Source organism: Silurus meridionalis, chromosome 12 (assembly GCF_014805685.1).
Source record: "Silurus meridionalis isolate SWU-2019-XX chromosome 12, ASM1480568v1, whole genome shotgun sequence".
In the NCBI taxonomy this organism is placed as follows: domain Eukaryota; kingdom Metazoa; phylum Chordata; class Actinopteri; order Siluriformes; family Siluridae; genus Silurus; species Silurus meridionalis.
In genome coordinates this window covers 3,457,229-3,475,281 of record NC_060895.1, presented here as the reverse complement: position 1 = coordinate 3,475,281, position 18,053 = coordinate 3,457,229, and the positions used below count along the sequence as shown (strand labels likewise).

The 18,053-nt window shown below is 37.0% G+C and overlaps 2 protein-coding genes across 2 annotated transcripts in view; both read left to right on the top strand.

The window, feature by feature from the left end:
- Positions 1–7,746, top strand: part of col4a3 (collagen, type IV, alpha 3) — a 43,533-nt gene extending 35,787 nt beyond the window's left edge. Inside the window, exons 47-52 of the mRNA XM_046863306.1 lie at positions 144–242; positions 1,243–1,455; positions 2,634–2,811; positions 5,670–5,784; positions 6,496–6,668; positions 6,795–7,746. Of these exons, the coding sequence (XP_046719262.1) occupies positions 144–242; positions 1,243–1,455; positions 2,634–2,811; positions 5,670–5,784; positions 6,496–6,668; positions 6,795–6,867 (851 nt within the window). The 3' untranslated portion in view covers positions 6,868–7,746. The remainder of the gene's footprint in view (positions 1–143; positions 243–1,242; positions 1,456–2,633; positions 2,812–5,669; positions 5,785–6,495; positions 6,669–6,794) is intronic.
- Positions 7,747–13,213: 5,467 nt separating this feature from the next.
- Positions 13,214–16,836, top strand: sst1.2 (somatostatin 1, tandem duplicate 2). Its single transcript, XM_046863292.1, has 3 exons — positions 13,214–13,246; positions 15,328–15,506; positions 16,458–16,836. Exons 2-3 carry the CDS (start codon positions 15,357–15,359, stop codon positions 16,665–16,667), a joined length of 360 nt encoding a protein of 119 aa, XP_046719248.1. The 5' UTR covers positions 13,214–13,246; positions 15,328–15,356; the 3' UTR covers positions 16,668–16,836.
- Positions 16,837–18,053: the final 1,217 nt, after the last annotated feature.

Below are 18,053 nucleotides of genomic sequence, written 5' to 3'. Positions count from 1 at the left end.
AAAACAAATATATAGGTTTCACCCTCATTCAGACCAGAATATTGATCTATTCATTGTACATCACAGGCAGCGATACTAATATTTGAATGGTTTATACAAGACATAATCCTGATGAGATTGTTTTCTCGTTAAAATCCACAAAGGACCCCCTGGCCCTAAAGGACCCCGCGGAAATGAAGGCATCCCCGGTGCTCAAGGTTTGCGTGGAGAGAAGGGCAATAAAGGATTACCAGGGTTGGCAGGTAGGATTTTGTTCCTACCTGCTACTATTTTTTATTTAAATAAATCATTTATTTATTTATTTATTTATATCTTTAAAATAACTTTCATGTTCCTTCTGGTCCGTTTTACATTTACGAAAAGAAAGAATAAAAAAAAAACAGAAATGCACGCAAAGTATGTATGTTCTCATTAGTTTATACTTTAACTAATTGTGTTATTCAATAACATAGTTAATGTCTTAAAATATTGCTTATCGTGCATTTTATGTGCATTTTCTGCATTTACGAATTGAAAAGATCGATATGAAGTTCTCAGAGTGAAGTCAGAATGATAGATGAAGCCACTGATGGATTATGCGCTCACGGTCAATTAGTTATTTTATATCCGGGTACTCAAGAATCCTAGAATAACTTAAAGTCAAAAATTTGATCATAAGAAATAAATGAGGCGTATTTGAATAGTTATAGTTGTTTTCTCATTTTTCATTTTTAGAACAAAAGAAAAGAAATACTGTGCAATAGTTTTACTTACAGGCACGAAATTCTGTAAAACAAAGATACATCCTGAAATTACACATTTAAACATTGTATTTATTTATTTTATTTAATTTATTATTTCAATTTTTTTATTATTATTAATATTATTAGTTTTATATGGAAATTAATAAGTAGACATCCTCTTTTATATATTTAAAACTATATTTATATATTTCTTTTTCAGATTAAAAACATTGATGCAAAAAAAGAAATATATAAATATAGTTTAAAAAAGAAATTGCAGTAAAAGTGATATAAACATCCAGATATAATTTCCCCCCCCCAGTAATAGCCAATAGACATCTCTCTTCACAGTAGTCTACATATTTCTGATGTATAGTAGAAACTTTTAAGTTGGTAATATTTAATAGAGGGTGTTAAAAATATATGTAAAGAGTAGATGAAGTTTGTAATAAAAAAAGACAGTGCTTGTTGGGAACTCACTAGCGCACTGTTTGGTGTTATTGTGTCTTGATATTTACAGGAGCTTTGGGTTTTATGGGTGCCGATGGTCAGAAGGGCTCCAGGGGTCCACCGGGACGATGCATGCCGGACAAGAGCAGAGACAGCTTCCTGTTTACTAGACACAGTCAGACACAAGAGATCCCTTACTGCCCTGATGGATCTAGCGAAGTCTACTCCGGATACTCGCTCCTTTTTGTCAACGGCAATAACCACGGACATGGACAAGATCTTGGTATATGCATTCACAACTTCCAATTTTACATTCGGTTTTTAGTTGCTGTTATCTTCTGGGGAGATGTTTCAAAAGATTTGTGGAGATTTGTGCTTATTCAGCCACAAGGGTGGGAGTAAATCAGGTACTGCTGTAGGTTACGTTCTAAAATTGCTCGCGATAAGCGAAAATCCGTGATAAACTATGCTATTTTATGTATACAGTACTGTACTGTATTCACATTTTGCTTAATAATTAATATTTTTTTAATATTTCAACATTAAACAATTCCCTATAAGTTTTTTGGTCTAGCGTGCTAGCCACGAGAGACCGTCAAAAACCGCCAAACTAATTAGTTATGTGGCAAACGCAATTCCGCGATAAACCATGGGGGGGCGGCAGATTCTAACCGCGGTAAAGTGGGCGGATTACTTTTTATATTATATACCTACAAAACAAATTATATGAAACAAACCCCCACTTAGATTACAAAGTTCAATATGACTGCATGGGTGTTTTTATTTATTTATTTATTTTTTTGCGGTATTCATTTTTCTTTTGTAGAGCGCCAAAACATTTGCACGACAAATTAAATAGAGAACAAAAACCACTAACACAGCCGGTGTGGATTGAATCCCTCATTAAATGGAAGCATAATTAGCGGGTGTGATGCATTAAAATGAATGAAAAAATATATAAATAAATAAAAAAAACAAGACAAAAACAAAAAAAAACAAAAAACGCTTTAGGAAAAAAACGAGCATCTGCTCTGAATTGGCTTTTAGAGATCGCCGAATGTTTTCGGTGGGGGTCATTAATTCGCGTCGAGGCTAAAGGGCACCAGGTGCGAGATTATTCATTTTGGCCTGGTTGATTTGTTTCTTTTGGCCTTTCAGCATTTCTAAATGTATTTTTTGGATCCGTGTGTGTGTGTATATATATATATATATATATATATATATATATATATATATATATATATATATATATGACCTTTCTGAGGTAAAAACTCTAGCGTTCTATAGAAACTACAGTGTTTTTAAGCCTTGCTATGAGTTTTCTGTGCAGGACGCGTCTCGGACACGCACACACCGACTTTGTTTGGATATAAAATTAAGACGGTTCATGAATATGTATTATAGGTGTGTGTACACTATACTTTATTCACATTGATTTGCATTTGTTTGTGTGAAACCAAGGCACTTTGGGGAGTTGTCTACAGATGTTCTCGACCATGCCCTTCCTTTTCTGCAATTCAAACAACACCTGCCATTATGCCTCCCGAAACGACTACTCGTACTGGCTGTCCACTGACACTCTCATGCCCAGTAACCTGCCCGTAGTCTCAGGGGATTCGCTTGAGCAGTATGTTAGCAGGTATGCTCAGAACACACCTAGAATCTGATAGTCAGTCAGTTATTATACTTTGATTCACTCAGTCACTCACTCATTCAATTGAGCACTCAAAAACTTAAATCCCGATGTCCATTAAGCATGTTTTGATGGATAGCCATTGGTGAAACGTTTTAATTTGAAAAAGATTTCGCCATGAACATAACCAAAGAAGGGGAAAATTCACTCATTCACTCATTGACTCACTTTCTAATTCACTCACTCATTCATGTACTTATCCAAGCAAACACTCACTTTAGAATTCATTTATTCATTCACTCCTTAACCCAAGCATACACTCACTCACTCACTCACTCACTCACTCACTCACTCACTTACTCACTCACTCACTCACTCTTAACTACTGAAACACTCACCCAAACATGTACTTACTCATTTCCTGATACACTCAATCACTTTGTAAGTCACTCGTTCACCCCCTAATCCAAGCATGCGCTCGCTCTTTTTATAATTCCTTCATGTTCCTTACTCACTCATTCATGTACTAACCCAAGCAAACACTCACTCACTCATTCTTTCTTACTCAGCTACTGATACACTCACTCGCTTAATGATTCACTCACTCACAAACCCAATCATGTACTCGCTCACTTCCTAACTTAATCCCTCGCTTTCCAATTGACTCACTCAGTCACTCACTCATTCACGTGCTAATCCAAGCATATACTTATTCACTTTCTAATTCACTTACACTCACTCACGCTAGCATACACTCACTTTTTAAATTACTCATACACTTACTCATTCACGTACTAACCCAAGCAAACACACACTTTCCAAACCCCTCATTCACTCACTGACCCAAGAATTCACACAGTCATTTTCAAATTCACTCACTCATTCTTTTTCTTACTCACTTTCTCACTTACTCAGCTACTGATACACTCACTCGCTTAATGATTCACTCGTTCACTAACCCAAACATGTACTGACTCACTCTCTAATTTACTCATTCACTCACTCATTCTTTCTCTTACTCACTCATTCACTCACTCATTCTTTCTCTTACTCACTCACTCACTCACTGACTTATTCACTCACTCATTCTTTTTTCTTACTCACTTACTCACTCACTCACTCACTCACTCATTCACTCACTCATTCTTTCTCTTACTCACTCATTCACTCACTCATTCTTTCTCTTACTCACTCACTCACTTACTGACTTATTCACTCACTCATTCTTTTTCTTACTCACTCACTCACTCACTCATTCACTCACTCATTCTTTCTCTTACTCACTCACTCACTCACTTACTGACTTATTCACTCACTCATTCTTTTTTCTTACTCACTCACTCACTCACTCATTCACTCACTCATTCTTTCTCTTACTCACTCACTCACTCACTTACTGACTTATTCACTCACTCATTCTTTTTCTTACTCACTCACTCACTCACTCATTCACTCATTCTTTCTCTTACTCACTTATTTACTCAGTCATTCTTTCTCTTACTCACTTATTCACTCACTCATTCTTTCTCTTACTCACTCACTCACTCACTCATTCACTCACTCATTCTTTCTCTTACTCACTTATTCACTCACTGATTCTTTTTCTTACTTACTCACTCACTCATTCACTCATTCACTCACTCATTCTTTCTCTTACTCACTTTCTCACTTACTCAGCTACTTATACACTTACTCGCTTAATGATTCACCTGCTCACTAACCCAAACATGTACTGACTCACTCTCTAATTTACTCATTCACTCACTCATTCTTTCTCTTACTCACTCATTCACTCACTCATTCTTTCTCTTACTCACTCACCACTTACTGACTTATTCACTCACTCATTCTTTTTCTTACTCACTCACTCACTCACTCACTCATTCACTCACTCATTCTTTCTCTTACTCACTCATTCACTCACTCATTCTTTCTCTACTCACTCACTCACTTACTGACTTATTCACTCACTCATTCTTTTTCTTACTCACTCACTCACTCACTCATTCACTCACTCACTCATTCACTCATTCACTCACTCACTCACTCACTGACTTATTCACTCACTCATTCTTTTTCTTACTCACTCACCACTCACTCATTCACTCACTCACTTACTCACTCACTCACTCACTTACTGACTTATTCACTCACTCATTCTTTTTCTTACTCACTCACTCACTCACTCATTCACTCACTCATTCTTTCTCTTACTCACTTATTTACTCAGTCATTCTTTCTCTTACTCACTTATTCACTCACTCATTCTTTCTCTTACTCACTCACTCATTCACTCATTCACTCACTCATTCTTTCTCTTACTCACTTATTCACTCACTGATTCTTTTTTCTTACTTACTCACTCACTCATTCACTCATTCACTCACTCATTCTTTCTCTTACTCACTTTCTCACTTACTCAGCTACTTATACACTTACTCGCTTAATGATTCACTCATTTGCTCACTAACTCAAAAATACACTCGTTTATTTTCTAATTCACTCATTAACTCAAGCACTCATTTGCTCAATAGCCCAAATATGCATTTACCTATTTTCTAATTCCCTCACACTTACTCACTTAATCAGCTACTGATACTTACTCACTTAAATGAACAATACACTCATTTACTTCCTCCCCAAGCATACCCTTACTCACATTTCATTCACTCATTCTTTCTTGTCCTCCCTCATACACAGCCAATGATTACACAGATATAAAAGATTGGCCGTGACTGACTGAAAGAAAAATACTATTGTATTAATGATACCAATAAATACATTCTAACTCTCTCTCTTTGTCTCTCTTTGTCTCTCTCTCTCTCTCTCTCTCTCTCTCTCTCTCTCTCTCTCTCTCTCTTCAGGTGCTCAGTATGCGATTCTCCAGGTAATGTGATCGCGTTACACAGCCAGAGCCGTATAGTCCCTCCGTGCCCAGTCGGATGGAAGTCTTTGTGGGAAGGCTACTCTTTTGTCATGGTAACAGACGGTTCACCTTTATTTCATACATCTAATATACCTTTGTGGCATAGATTCAACAAGGTACTGGAAATATTCCTCAGAGATTTTGGTCCATATTGACATGATAGCATCACGCAGTTGCTGCAGATTTGTCGGCTGCAATTTGAGTACAGTGAACTCATTGTCATGTTCAAGAAACCAGTCTGAGATTATTCACGCTTTATGACATGGCGTGTTATCCTGCTGGAAGTAGCCATCAGAAGATGGGTACACTGTGGTCATAAAGGGATGGACATGGTCAGCAACAATACTCGGATAGGCTTTGGCGTTGACACGCTGCTCAGTTGGTACTAATGGGCCCAAAGTGTGCCAAGAAAGTTTTTAACTGCAGCAGATCGTCTTGACAATGTCTACATGCCTAAATGCATTGAGTTGCTGCCATGTGATTGGCTGATTAGAAATTTGCGTTAACGAGCAGTTGGACAGGTGTACCTAATAAAGTGGCCGGTAAATGTATATCCCATAACACATTAAACCACTGGTTTGTAGCATCATCACATTGCAAATAATCCGAATCATTCAACAGCAGTGTTCTATGTAAAGTTATTGGATTTATTTTTTTTTTTATGGAAGTCTAATTTTATGTTCTATTGGTTACAATGTGGTGCATTTGAACCCCTCCCTTTCAGCGAATCAGAATGAAGTATTAACACACTTGCGTCTCAACAGCAAACGAGTGTGGGTTCCGAGGGCTCGGGGCAGCCCCTGTCCTCTCCTGGCTCGTGTTTGGAGAACTTCCAGAAGATACCCTTTATCGAGTGTCACGGTCGAGGCACTTGTAACTACTACTCCGATGCCTACAGTTACTGGATGGCCGCTCTGGATCCCAGTGAGATGTTCAGGTATTTCTCTATTTGAGGTCTTTTTTTTTTTGCTGAAATGGACAAGTACTTTAGTAACTTAAGCATAATTTTTTCAACCAGAAGCTTGAACTGCAGATCTGTGGATTTGTTTATTTTTCTTTTCAGTAAACCATCGCCACAGTCGAAAATCGACTCTCCGAGCATCATCGGTCGCTGTCAGGTGTGCATGAAGGAGTAGATTTGTAATCGGTCATCCTGAACTTCCTGAGGAGATTGTTTTCTTCAGCCTGCATTGAGATGGAACTAGATCCCCATCGTAGATCTTTGACTTTTGAGAGATCAGGTTTCTGAGATCATTTGAGATGTTCCTTGAAAGATGGTTCAAACGAATGACCAAAGGAAAACAAATTATTATAATTTTTAATATATAAATTGGATATACACTAGTATATACAGTTCTAACAGCACTAAGGTGGTGTTTTTTTGTATTAAGCACTTGGATCAATTAACACTTTTGCCCATTACATCAAACTAAAAGGACATTATTGAGTTCAGGCATTGATCATAACTCAAACGTTTGGAATTAAAGATCCACTTCAACCCAAAGATCTTCACTGAGCGTGAGATTAAAGGTCTGGGCAGACCACTGGGGTTCCTAAATGCCAAGATTGTTGAAGTTTCCCCAAAACTGTTGCCCAAACACATGTGCCATGATTTCAGATGTATTCAATGTGTTTCAATGCTGTAACATTAACGTTCATATTCAAATTCAAGAACTAAGATGTAAACAGCCCTGGACTATTTACCAAGCCTGTGACACACACTTGTAGTGTATTATGTTGTGTGAAGAGATACAGAAGACCAGAACTTTGAGTGATGTATTGTAATTTTCTTAATGATATATTTTTGCTCCCAAATGTTTTGCATAAATTTCCACAAACAGTATAGAAAAGTATTGTGTGACTCCCAATTTGCTCTTTAAATTCCTTCCACTTTCCTGGGAAGATGTTCCACCAGATTTTGGAGTGTGCTTATGGATATTTCTGTTCATCAGCCACAAGGGTGTTACGAAAGTCAGGTACTGATGAAGGTGATGAGGCCTGGGGTGCAGTCAGTGTTCACATTCATCCCAAAGGTGTTCAGTAGGGATGAGATCAGAGCTCTATAGCAGGCCATCTTCCTCTCCAAAGCATGTAAACCAGATCTTCAAGGAGCTCACTTTGTGCACAGGGGCATCGCCATGCTGGAACAGGTTTTGGGTTTCCAAGTTCAAGTGAAAGCAAAATTTTATTATAGCGCCATCTAAAGACTATAAAATTGAGTGCGCTCTAGGTTTATGGTCACAGTTTGGAAAAGAAGCACATCTAGCAGGAACGGTCAGGTGTCCCAATACTTTTGGCAATACAGTCACTGTGTAAAAGTGTAAAAGGATTCAAACAGAATGAGGTAAATTGCAAAGCTCATAAAATCCATATTCCATTCATGATTAAATGCAAAACATATGGGTTTTTTTGTAAATGGTAATTTTTGTAAATGTACCATTTTAAGGGGAAAAAAAGAATAAGGTCCTGAAATCACGTCTTCTGTCCTTTTCTACTATAAAGTATTGTAATAGCACATAATTGTATGTAGTTACATTCGTCCTGCTCACATATTCAAGGCCTTTCCTGAAAAAAAGATTTCTAGATCGAAGCAATTGTTGCTCTAAAAGCTGTATATAGCGTTCAGCGTTGATGGAGTATGTGCAGGCTGAGGGTCCCGAGGACGTAGTGTCCATGGTTTTGAAAAGAAATCCAAATTTCCATCTGACCACGGAACAGTTTTCCGATTTGATCTATAGAGGATGGCGGCGTTTCTGGATCATGTTCACGCATGACTTCTTCTTTGCACGATGGAGACTTAATTTAACTTTGAAATTGTTCATTTTGCACGTCTTTGCTTCACTTTATGTGCTTTCAAGTTAGTGGAAGGGGAAATGGTGGCTCAGTGGAGGTTTTTTTGGAATTTGGCTGGAAGAGGTGGGATGATTGTATGACGCTCTGGAAAACAGTATCCACCGAATTTTCGCAATCTTGCCTCAACAAACTTCTCTAATACAAACTACACTGTTCGCTGCGGTAATGATAATTAGGTCATGTGTTTTAATTGTCTGAAATTTTCAGTTGCTGCGTATTAAAGGTGAAGAAGAAAACCACAAAGGGAAGGTTTTCTCTTCAGGAATTTCATGTGTTCCTGATTGTGGTGCTTTTGTAATTATAATAATTATAATTTATATATATTATATAATTATATATACATTTTTTATTCATATTTTATTTTTATTTTATTATTCCGGGTGGGTTTATACTATAAAATAAATTCTAATGTCAGCTGATGTTTCATTTTTATAAATAAAAAGTAAATATATATGCTACATTTAAAGTAAAATATATAAAAAGTCAATAAAGCATATACAGTATATTTACATAAAGTGAGCAGTAAATGTTAAAAATCTTACTGAATGCTTTTAAATATAAAACAAATATGTTTTAAGTGATGTGTTTTAGAATAAGCAGCATTTTTTGTTTCCCTTAATTTATGTCTCATTCTAAAATAATGTTGATTGGTGAACTGCTTTATTCTCATTTGCAATTTCAGGATTATCAATCTGTACCTTTATGCAATTCCTTATTACCATAATGCAATCTTTTTTCTGTCACGTGCTGTAAATAGTTCTGATTTTATGCATATGGTTACACTCTCGTGTCTAATTTACGTGAAAATTTTGAGTTTTTATTGTTTGTTTTTTGTAGCAAATTTAAATTTACTTTATACACATGTGACCACAAGATGTCAGTAGAGAGCTACTTTAATGTTTATCAAAATTAAAAATACTTCATTACATGCATCTGCTTACATTTTTATGGAAATATTTAATAAAGACTTTATATATAAAAAGAAAATAAAATTGAGTGCGCTCTAGGTTTATGGTCACAGTTTGGAAAAGAAGCACATCTAGCAGGAACGGTCAGGTGTCCCAATACTTTTGGCAATACAGTCACTGTGTAAAAGTGTAAAAGGATTCAAACAGAATGAGGTAAATTGCAAAGCTCATAAAATCCATATTCCATTCATGATTAAATGCAAAACATATGGGTTTTTTTGTAAATGGTAATTTTTGTAAATGTACCATTTTAAGGGGAAAAAAAGAATAAGGTCCTGAAATCACGTCTTCTGTCCTTTTCTACTATAAAGTATTGTAATAGCACATAATTGTATGTAGTTACATTCGTCCTGCTCACATATTCAAGGCCTTTCCTGAAAAAAAGATTTCTAGATCGAAGCAATTGTTGCTCTAAAAGCTGTATATAGCGTTCAGCGTTGATGGAGTATGTGCAGGCTGAGGGTCCCGAGGACGTAGTGTCCATGGTTTTGAAAAGAAATCCAAATTTCCATCTGACCACGGAACAGTTTTCCGATTTGATCTATAGAGGATGGCGGCGTTTCTGGATCATGTTCACGCATGACTTCTTCTTTGCACGATGGAGACTTAATTTAACTTTGAAATTGTTCATTTTGCACGTCTTTGCTTCACTTTATGTGCTTTCAAGTTAGTGGAAGGGGAAATGGTGGCTCAGTGGAGGTTTTTTTGGAATTTGGCTGGAAGAGGTGGGATGATTGTATGACGCTCTGGAAAACAGTATCCACCGAATTTTCGCAATCTTGCCTCAACAAACTTCTCTAATACAAACTACACTGTTCGCTGCGGTAATGATAATTAGGTCATGTGTTTTAATTGTCTGAAATTTTCAGTTGCTGCGTATTAAAGGTGAAGAAGAAAACCACAAAGGAAGGTTTTCTTCAGGAATTTCATGTGTTCCTGATTGTGGTGCTTTTGTAATTATAATAATTATAATTTATATATATTATATAATTATATATACATTTTTTATTCATATTTTATTTTTATTTTATTATTCCGGGTGGGTTTATACTATAAAATAAATTCTAATGTGAGCTGATGTTTCATTTTATAAATAAAAAGTAAATATATATGCTACATTTAAAGTAAAATATATAAAAAGTAAATAAAGCATATACAGTATATTTACATAAAGTGAGCAGTAAATGTTAAAAATCTTACTGAATGCTTTTAAATATAAAACAAATATGTTTTAAGTGATGTGTTTTAGAATAAGCAGCATTTTTTGTTTCCCTTAATTTATGTCTCATTCTAAAATAATGTTGATTGGTGAACTGCTTTATTCTCATTTGCAATTTCAGGATTATCAATCTGTACCTTTATGCAATTCCTTATTACCATAATGCAATCTTTTTTCTGTCACGTGCTGTAAATAGTTCTGATTTTATGCATATGGTTACACTCTCGTGTCTAATTTACGTGAAAATTTTGAGTTTTTATTGTTTGTTTTTTGTAGCAAATTTAAATTTACTTTATACACATGTGACCACAAGATGTCAGTAGAGAGCTACTTTAATGTTTATCAAAATTAAAAATACTTCATTACATGCATCTGCTTACATTTTTTTATGGAAATATTTAATAAAGACTTTATATATAAAAAGAAAATAGAAAAAAGTTAGCCGTTTTATATGTTGTATTATGAACTTGAAAAGCAGTATGTATGTGTGGATGCTTGGAATAAAAAATTAAACATTTTATTTCAGGGTTTTTTTTTTCCCCTTTATCACTTTTCTTGTCTGAAGTCTGAAGAAAAAAATAATCATATCATATCATATATAATCTATATCTCTATATATACATTTATTTTGTGTGTCTAGCATGTTTGCATGTTGTGTAGTCTTGAACATTAGATTTGAGTTGTAGTGTTTTGATTCAATCTAAGGTACCTTGGTATTTAGTCTTTGGTCTAGCAGGAATAATAATACATACAATAATAAAACATTTTATCCACAAAACCTCTACGTTCTCAAAATGCAATGTTAAAAAACAGAAAATAATTCTAAACATATGGTTCCTCTCAGAAAATAATTCTAAACATATGCTGTGGTGTTGAGAATATTTAATCGCATGATTGTCATGTTAACTTATGAACAATCTTATACAGTACTGTTCAAAATAATAGCAGTACAATGTGACTAACCAGAATAATCCAGGTTTTAGTATATTTTTTATTGCTACGTGGCAAACAAGTTACCAGATGGTGCAGTAGATTCTCAGAAAACAAACAAGACCCAGCGTTCATGATATGCATGCTCTTAAGGCTGTGCAATTGGGCAATTAGTTGAAAGGGGTGTGTTCAAAAATATAGCAGTGTATGCCGTTGACTGTACAAACTCAAAACTATTTTGTACAAACATTTTTGTTTCTAGGATTTAGCAATCCTGTGAATCACTAAACTAATATTTAGTTGTATGACCACAGTTTTTTAAAACTGCTTCACATCTGTGTGGCATGGAGTCAACCAACTTGTGGCACCTCTCAGCTGTTATTCCACTCCATGATTCTTTAACAACATTCCACAATTCATTTACATTTCTTAGTTTTGCTTCAGAAACAGCATTTTTGATATCACCCCACAAGTTCTCGATTGGATTAAGGTCCGGGGATTGGGCTGGCCACTCCATAACATTAATTTTGTTGGCTTGGAACCAAGACTTTGCTCATTTACTAGTGTGTTTGGGGTCATTGTCTTGTTGAAACAACCATTTCAAGGGCATGTCCTCTTCAGCATAAGGCAACATGACCTCTTCAAGTATTTTGACATATGCAAACTGATCCATGATCCCTGGTATGCGATAAATAGGCCCAACACCATAGTAGGAGAAACATCCCCATATCATGATGCTTGCACCACCATGCTTCACTGTCTTGTTTGGGGGTCATCTCATAAACTGTCTGTGGCCCTTGGACCCAAAAACAACAATTTTACTCTCATCAGTCCACAAAATGTTCCTCCATTTCTCTTTAGGCCAGTTGATGTGTTCTTTGGCAAATTGTAACCTCTTCTGCACATGCCTTTTTTTTAACAGAGGGACTTTGTGGGGGATTCTTGAAAATAGATTAGCTTCACACAGACGTCTTCTTACTGTCACAGTACTTACAGGTAACCCCAGACTGTCTTTGATCATCCTGGAGCTGATCATTGGCTGAGCCTTTGCCATTCTGGTTATTCTTCGATCCATTTTGATGGTTGTCTTCCGTTTTCTTCCACTTCTCTGGTTTTGCTCTCTATTTTAAGGCATTGGAGATCATTTTAGCTGAACAGCCTATAATTTTTTGCACCTCTTTATAGGTTTTCTCCTCTCCAATCAACTTTTTAATCAAAGTACGCTGTTCTTCTGAACAATGTCTTGAACAACCCATTTTCCTCAGGCTTTCAAATGCATGTTCAACAAGTGCTGGCTTCATCCTTAAATAGGGGCCACCTGATTCACACCTGTTTTTTCACAAAATTGATGACCTTAGGGATTGAATGCCACACTGCTATTTTTTTGAACACACCCCTTTCAACTAATTGCCCAATTGCACAGCCTTACGAGCGTGCATATCATGAATGCTGGGTCTTGTTTGTTTTCTGAGAATCTACTGCACCTACTGGTAACTTGTTTGCCACGTAGCAATAAAAAATATACTAAAAACCTGGATTATTCTGGTTAGTCACATTGTACTGCTATTATTTTGAACAATACTGTATTTTTATCTGTTTTAAATATACCTTATTTAATCATTTTCAAGTTTTTAATACTCTAATCAACATGGCCGTGGACAAATATGGAGGCTTTATGCAAATGTATGTTTATTATGAGTGAAACCAGACTCAACACAGAGCATGAAGACAAAATATACTTGTAAATGTCTTAAAATAATTGTGGTGTTTTAAATTACGTGAATCATCAGGACACCAAACGGAACTTTTGCACGCACAATGTTTCCACACGGACGGTTTTAATTGCCGGATGTGCGCATCATGGCGGATTTTGGTGCTTGAATAGAGATTTGGCACATCAGTAAAACAAATGTTTAGTGATTCAAAATTATTTTTCGGTAGAGTTCTTTTAATTATTTATATCCAAGTTATGAAAGAACAATAAGTGTGTGTTGCATTGAAGGTTTTAATTTCGCCTCTTTCAAATTGATTTATTTATATTTTCGATAAAATTGGTCAAACAGAACTGCTTGCTGCATTAATCGCCTGTTAAAATGAATTTTTTGTTGAGGTAAAAAAAAAACAACACAGTGGATTCACGATTATTATTATATTTAGAAAATACCAGTTTTTCACCTTAAAGGCCGGTCCGTGAAAATATAGACATTAACCCGTTCCATGGCGCTAAAAAGTTTGGGGACCACTGCTCTAGAACACTTTAAGGTAAATCACAAAACAGACTTTTCTGCCTAACTGGAATTACAATTAAGCTGTTATGAAATATCAAAGTGGATGAAATTATCATTGCCTTCTATTGAAATGGTCTGACTCTTATAATTCCTATTCCTATCAAGCTATTGGGTTTATTTTAAAAATTCCCATAGACTTCCTTTGAGAAAATGTCCAGAACCTGGTTCAAAATGTTAATAATTAAAACTCCAGCTGTCAGAAGACAGACAGACAAATAGAGAGACAGACAGACAGACAGACAGACAGACAGACAGACATCTGCCTTCTCATGGCCTAAAGCTCATGTTTTCTCCACTTTATTTCTCTATCACTGTAGCTGTAACACATTCTCTCCATAACTCTAACAGCACACAGAAACTGATACGCAGAACCACACACTCTTTCTCCATCTATTTTCTTTGCATCAATCTACCTGAATCACTGTGTCTAGATTCTAATAACACTTTTACTTTATCTATTTACTGGTGTCAAGTTCTGATGTAAGTGAGGTGTGGAGGCCTGGGGTTCAGTCAGCTTTCCAGGTCATCCCACAGGGTTTGGAGCTCTATAGCAGGAGATCTTCCACTCCAGCCCACGGTCTAATCATTAATATAATGCTTAAAAAAACCAAAAACATGCACAATCCTGTACATGTGCCTCAATTTTTTTTGGTTTGGGGAAGAAGCACATATGGCTGGAAAAGTCAGGTGTCCCAATACTTGTCTAAATAGTGTATAGCGTGAAGGATCATTTCTTTAGATTTCAGTTGTCATCCATCCTACTCACATGATGCAACGTTCAACATTTCTCAGGTTTTTTCTCAAGCCACATGAATCGAAAATTTCCATTGATGAAAACTTGATTGAGGCACACTAAACACGTCAGACAGCGTTACACATCCTTTTTTTCCAATTCAACATACAGAAAAAATACCAACAAGCTTTCAGTGAGAACCCATTAAGGCAGAGTTTGGAAAGCTTTTATCATTAATTAGCCCACCGTGTGCGTGTTGCAGAGACAAAGGCAGACGCGGCAACATTTCTCGGTCGTATTTGCCTTTCGATTAGCTGAGAGGACCTGAGTCCATTCAGGCAAATTGTTTCATTGTCCTCGTCATTGTCGTAAAAAGTCAATACTCTTTCACACGCCTAATCTTGACAACAGTGTGCACCATTGGCACGGACAAAGCAAATTGCCTGCCATTTTTATTTATTTTTTTTATGGCATTGCATTCCCCCGCGTTTCCGTCTTCGCCCCGGCAACCGGGCACCTGTCAGTCATTCTGGAGTTTAAAAAGAGTGGTGCAGAGTTCCAGCCTTCCAGAACTCAAACTCCACAACTCTTTACTGCACAACCAGAGCACTGCGCAAGTCAACGAGCCGAGTCGATGATGAGGACATGCATGCTGCAGTGTTGCCTGACCCTGCTGGGTTTGTCTGTGGTGCTGTGTGGTGCCGGCGTCTCGTCTCAGTCGGACCCGGAGCTGCGACACCGCCGACTTCTGCAAAGAGTTCATGCCCTTGGTTTGGCTGCACAGGTAAGGCTCAAATTCTCATTCTTGTGCTGATTAAATGCCGGGGCCTAACCAGTGCTAACCTATGTTACTAGACATGTAATCCCTGTGGTGTGTAAGGTATTACAGCGATACACAGGTATCTTGTTCTAGAAGATTTTGCTTCCTGTTAAGAAAGCCCAGAGGCACCCCAAGCTATAAATACTGCTTTAAGATATCTGGATACGTGTAGTTTCCTGGTGATACTGGATAGTTTAATTAGTAAATCATTACTTAGAGCCCTGGGATGAGCACAAGACAAGTCTTCCTGACTGCAGCAGCAGGTTTAGGTACACAGGCTTAAAGTTTCCCTTGGAACAAGGGGTCAGACTTGGGAATAGACTTTTTTTGACAGGGGAATGTAAATATTTAGGGAGTGCAGAAACCCAAATTAGAAAACAAACATCACAGTGATCACAGTGAACCAGGCTGATTCAAAGGGTAAGACTAATGCATGTGGTGAGAGATTGGTCGAACCAATCACTTTATTCATTCCAGAGGGAATTCAACAGATAACATAGATACTGTCTTATCCTACAGTCGTTTAATGGTTTACACTATGATCTATGCAAGTAGGGACTCTGAGAGATATGGAATGTCTTTGAACTAAATCATACAAACCCCTAAATCATTTCCAATCCTAAATAGTCCCCTTAATTCTTAGCATTCTCATGAGAACTCAGGCTTTCTGGAGGTAAATTGAGGTGCCAGTCATTGTGTTATCAGAGTATTCGATTAGCGGGAATACCAATGAGAATGAAGACATTGTGCCGTCAATCATTTCAGCCCGGGGAAAGGGCTTTGCATTGACAAGCACACCTGACGCGTCAGTCAACTTCGACTTCCCGGGCTGTTTGGACAATAGTCAAAATTTAAATGTCAAAAACATTATTATCCTCAATCTGTCAGTCTTCTCTTTCTTGTCTTGCCCTTCAGGAGTGGACTAAAAATGACCTGAAGGAGATTCTATCCCAGCTCACATTGCCGGAGTCCGAATTTCAAGAAGGCGACATTTCTGCTCTGGGAACCAAGCAAGATCTCACGGTGGGATTCGAACGATCGGCTGAAGATCCCAACAACCTTCCTCCTCGAGAGCGCAAAGCAGGCTGCAAGAACTTCTACTGGAAAGGATTCACTTCCTGCTGAGTCACATGACAAATCACTGGCCACTTTTGCTTTTGAAGGCACCCTGGCCTTACCAGGGAGGTCCAATCAGATGCTGTATGAATATGAATATATCAGTTAGATTCAATTTACCTTTGTAATTTGTTGAAAACAATAAATAAATAAAAGTCTAATGCATCATTTGATATTACATTGTGTATGTGTGTAAAATGCTGGGTTTATGTTTTATGGGGACAGCTAGCTTTCCCCATTCCTGGTTTTTAGCTATCATGTAAAAGCTGGCTAGGACCTGGGTAGTGCCAAATTACCAAACTGGGCGAAAACAACAAAAGCAAAAAAAAAAAGGATTTCACCACATATAGTGCTTGGAGAAATTATGATACTATGTACAAATTTGTAAAAATCGTTAGACATTCAAAACATTTTAAAATAGTCGAGGAAGAAAGGAAAGGGAACAGCATAAGGGAAATGGAGGACAGTTACTATTAATGGTCATCCATAGCAACGTCTGGTCCCGTTAGCAAATGTGGTAAAGGACCCTGGAAACTGAGCATGGGCAAGGTGTGTAGACACACACATCAGCCTGATGTATTTTTCATTAGTGCGTTATTCGTTGTGAAAGCTGAAAGCCTTTGGAGGCTCACAAGGAGACGTGGAAAAGCCTGTTAGTCAGCAGTAATTGTTATTTAATTACACTCCTGAAAGCAGCACAAATATTTAAGCTCCTCTGGCCTGTTTGATTAACAAGCTTGAGGAGAGATTCTGTCAGGCGTTCAAAATCACTTTCCACTGGCTTGTTTACTCGTCTCTGTAAGTGTGTCTGTGAGAGAGAGTGTGAGTGTGTTAAACAATGCAGTGATGCTTTAATGGTTCTCATCCAGTGGGTTGAGGTGTTGATCAGAAGGTCATGAGTTCAAATCCTAGCAACACCAAGCTGCCGCTCTTGAGCAAAAGCTCTTAACTATCACCTGCTCAGGTGTAATAAGATAATTGTACATCGCTCTGGATAAGGACACCTGCCAAATGCCCTGAATGTTGTACTTTTCCTGATCAAATCTAATCCAATCAAATTCTTTGCTTTAAAAGCTCTCAATTAACATAGAAAATAGAGACATTCGTTTTGATTTTTTTGTCTTAATGCCAAACCATTGGCGATCTGTTTGTCGAAACAAAGCGTTCACCTCATTATGTTACCACTTTTGACTCACACCATTGACTCACTGGCATTAAAAGAGATGAGTCACGGAGGATTTTGCATGTTACACAGGAAGAACAATCGTATTCTTTTCTACTACGTTCAGTCTGGTTTTATCATTGTGGACAGGTCTTGTTTTCCGGCTTGAAGAAATGAAAGTGGCTTAGTGGTTAAAATCTCAGACTCTTGTCCAGAAGGTCATGAGCTGATAT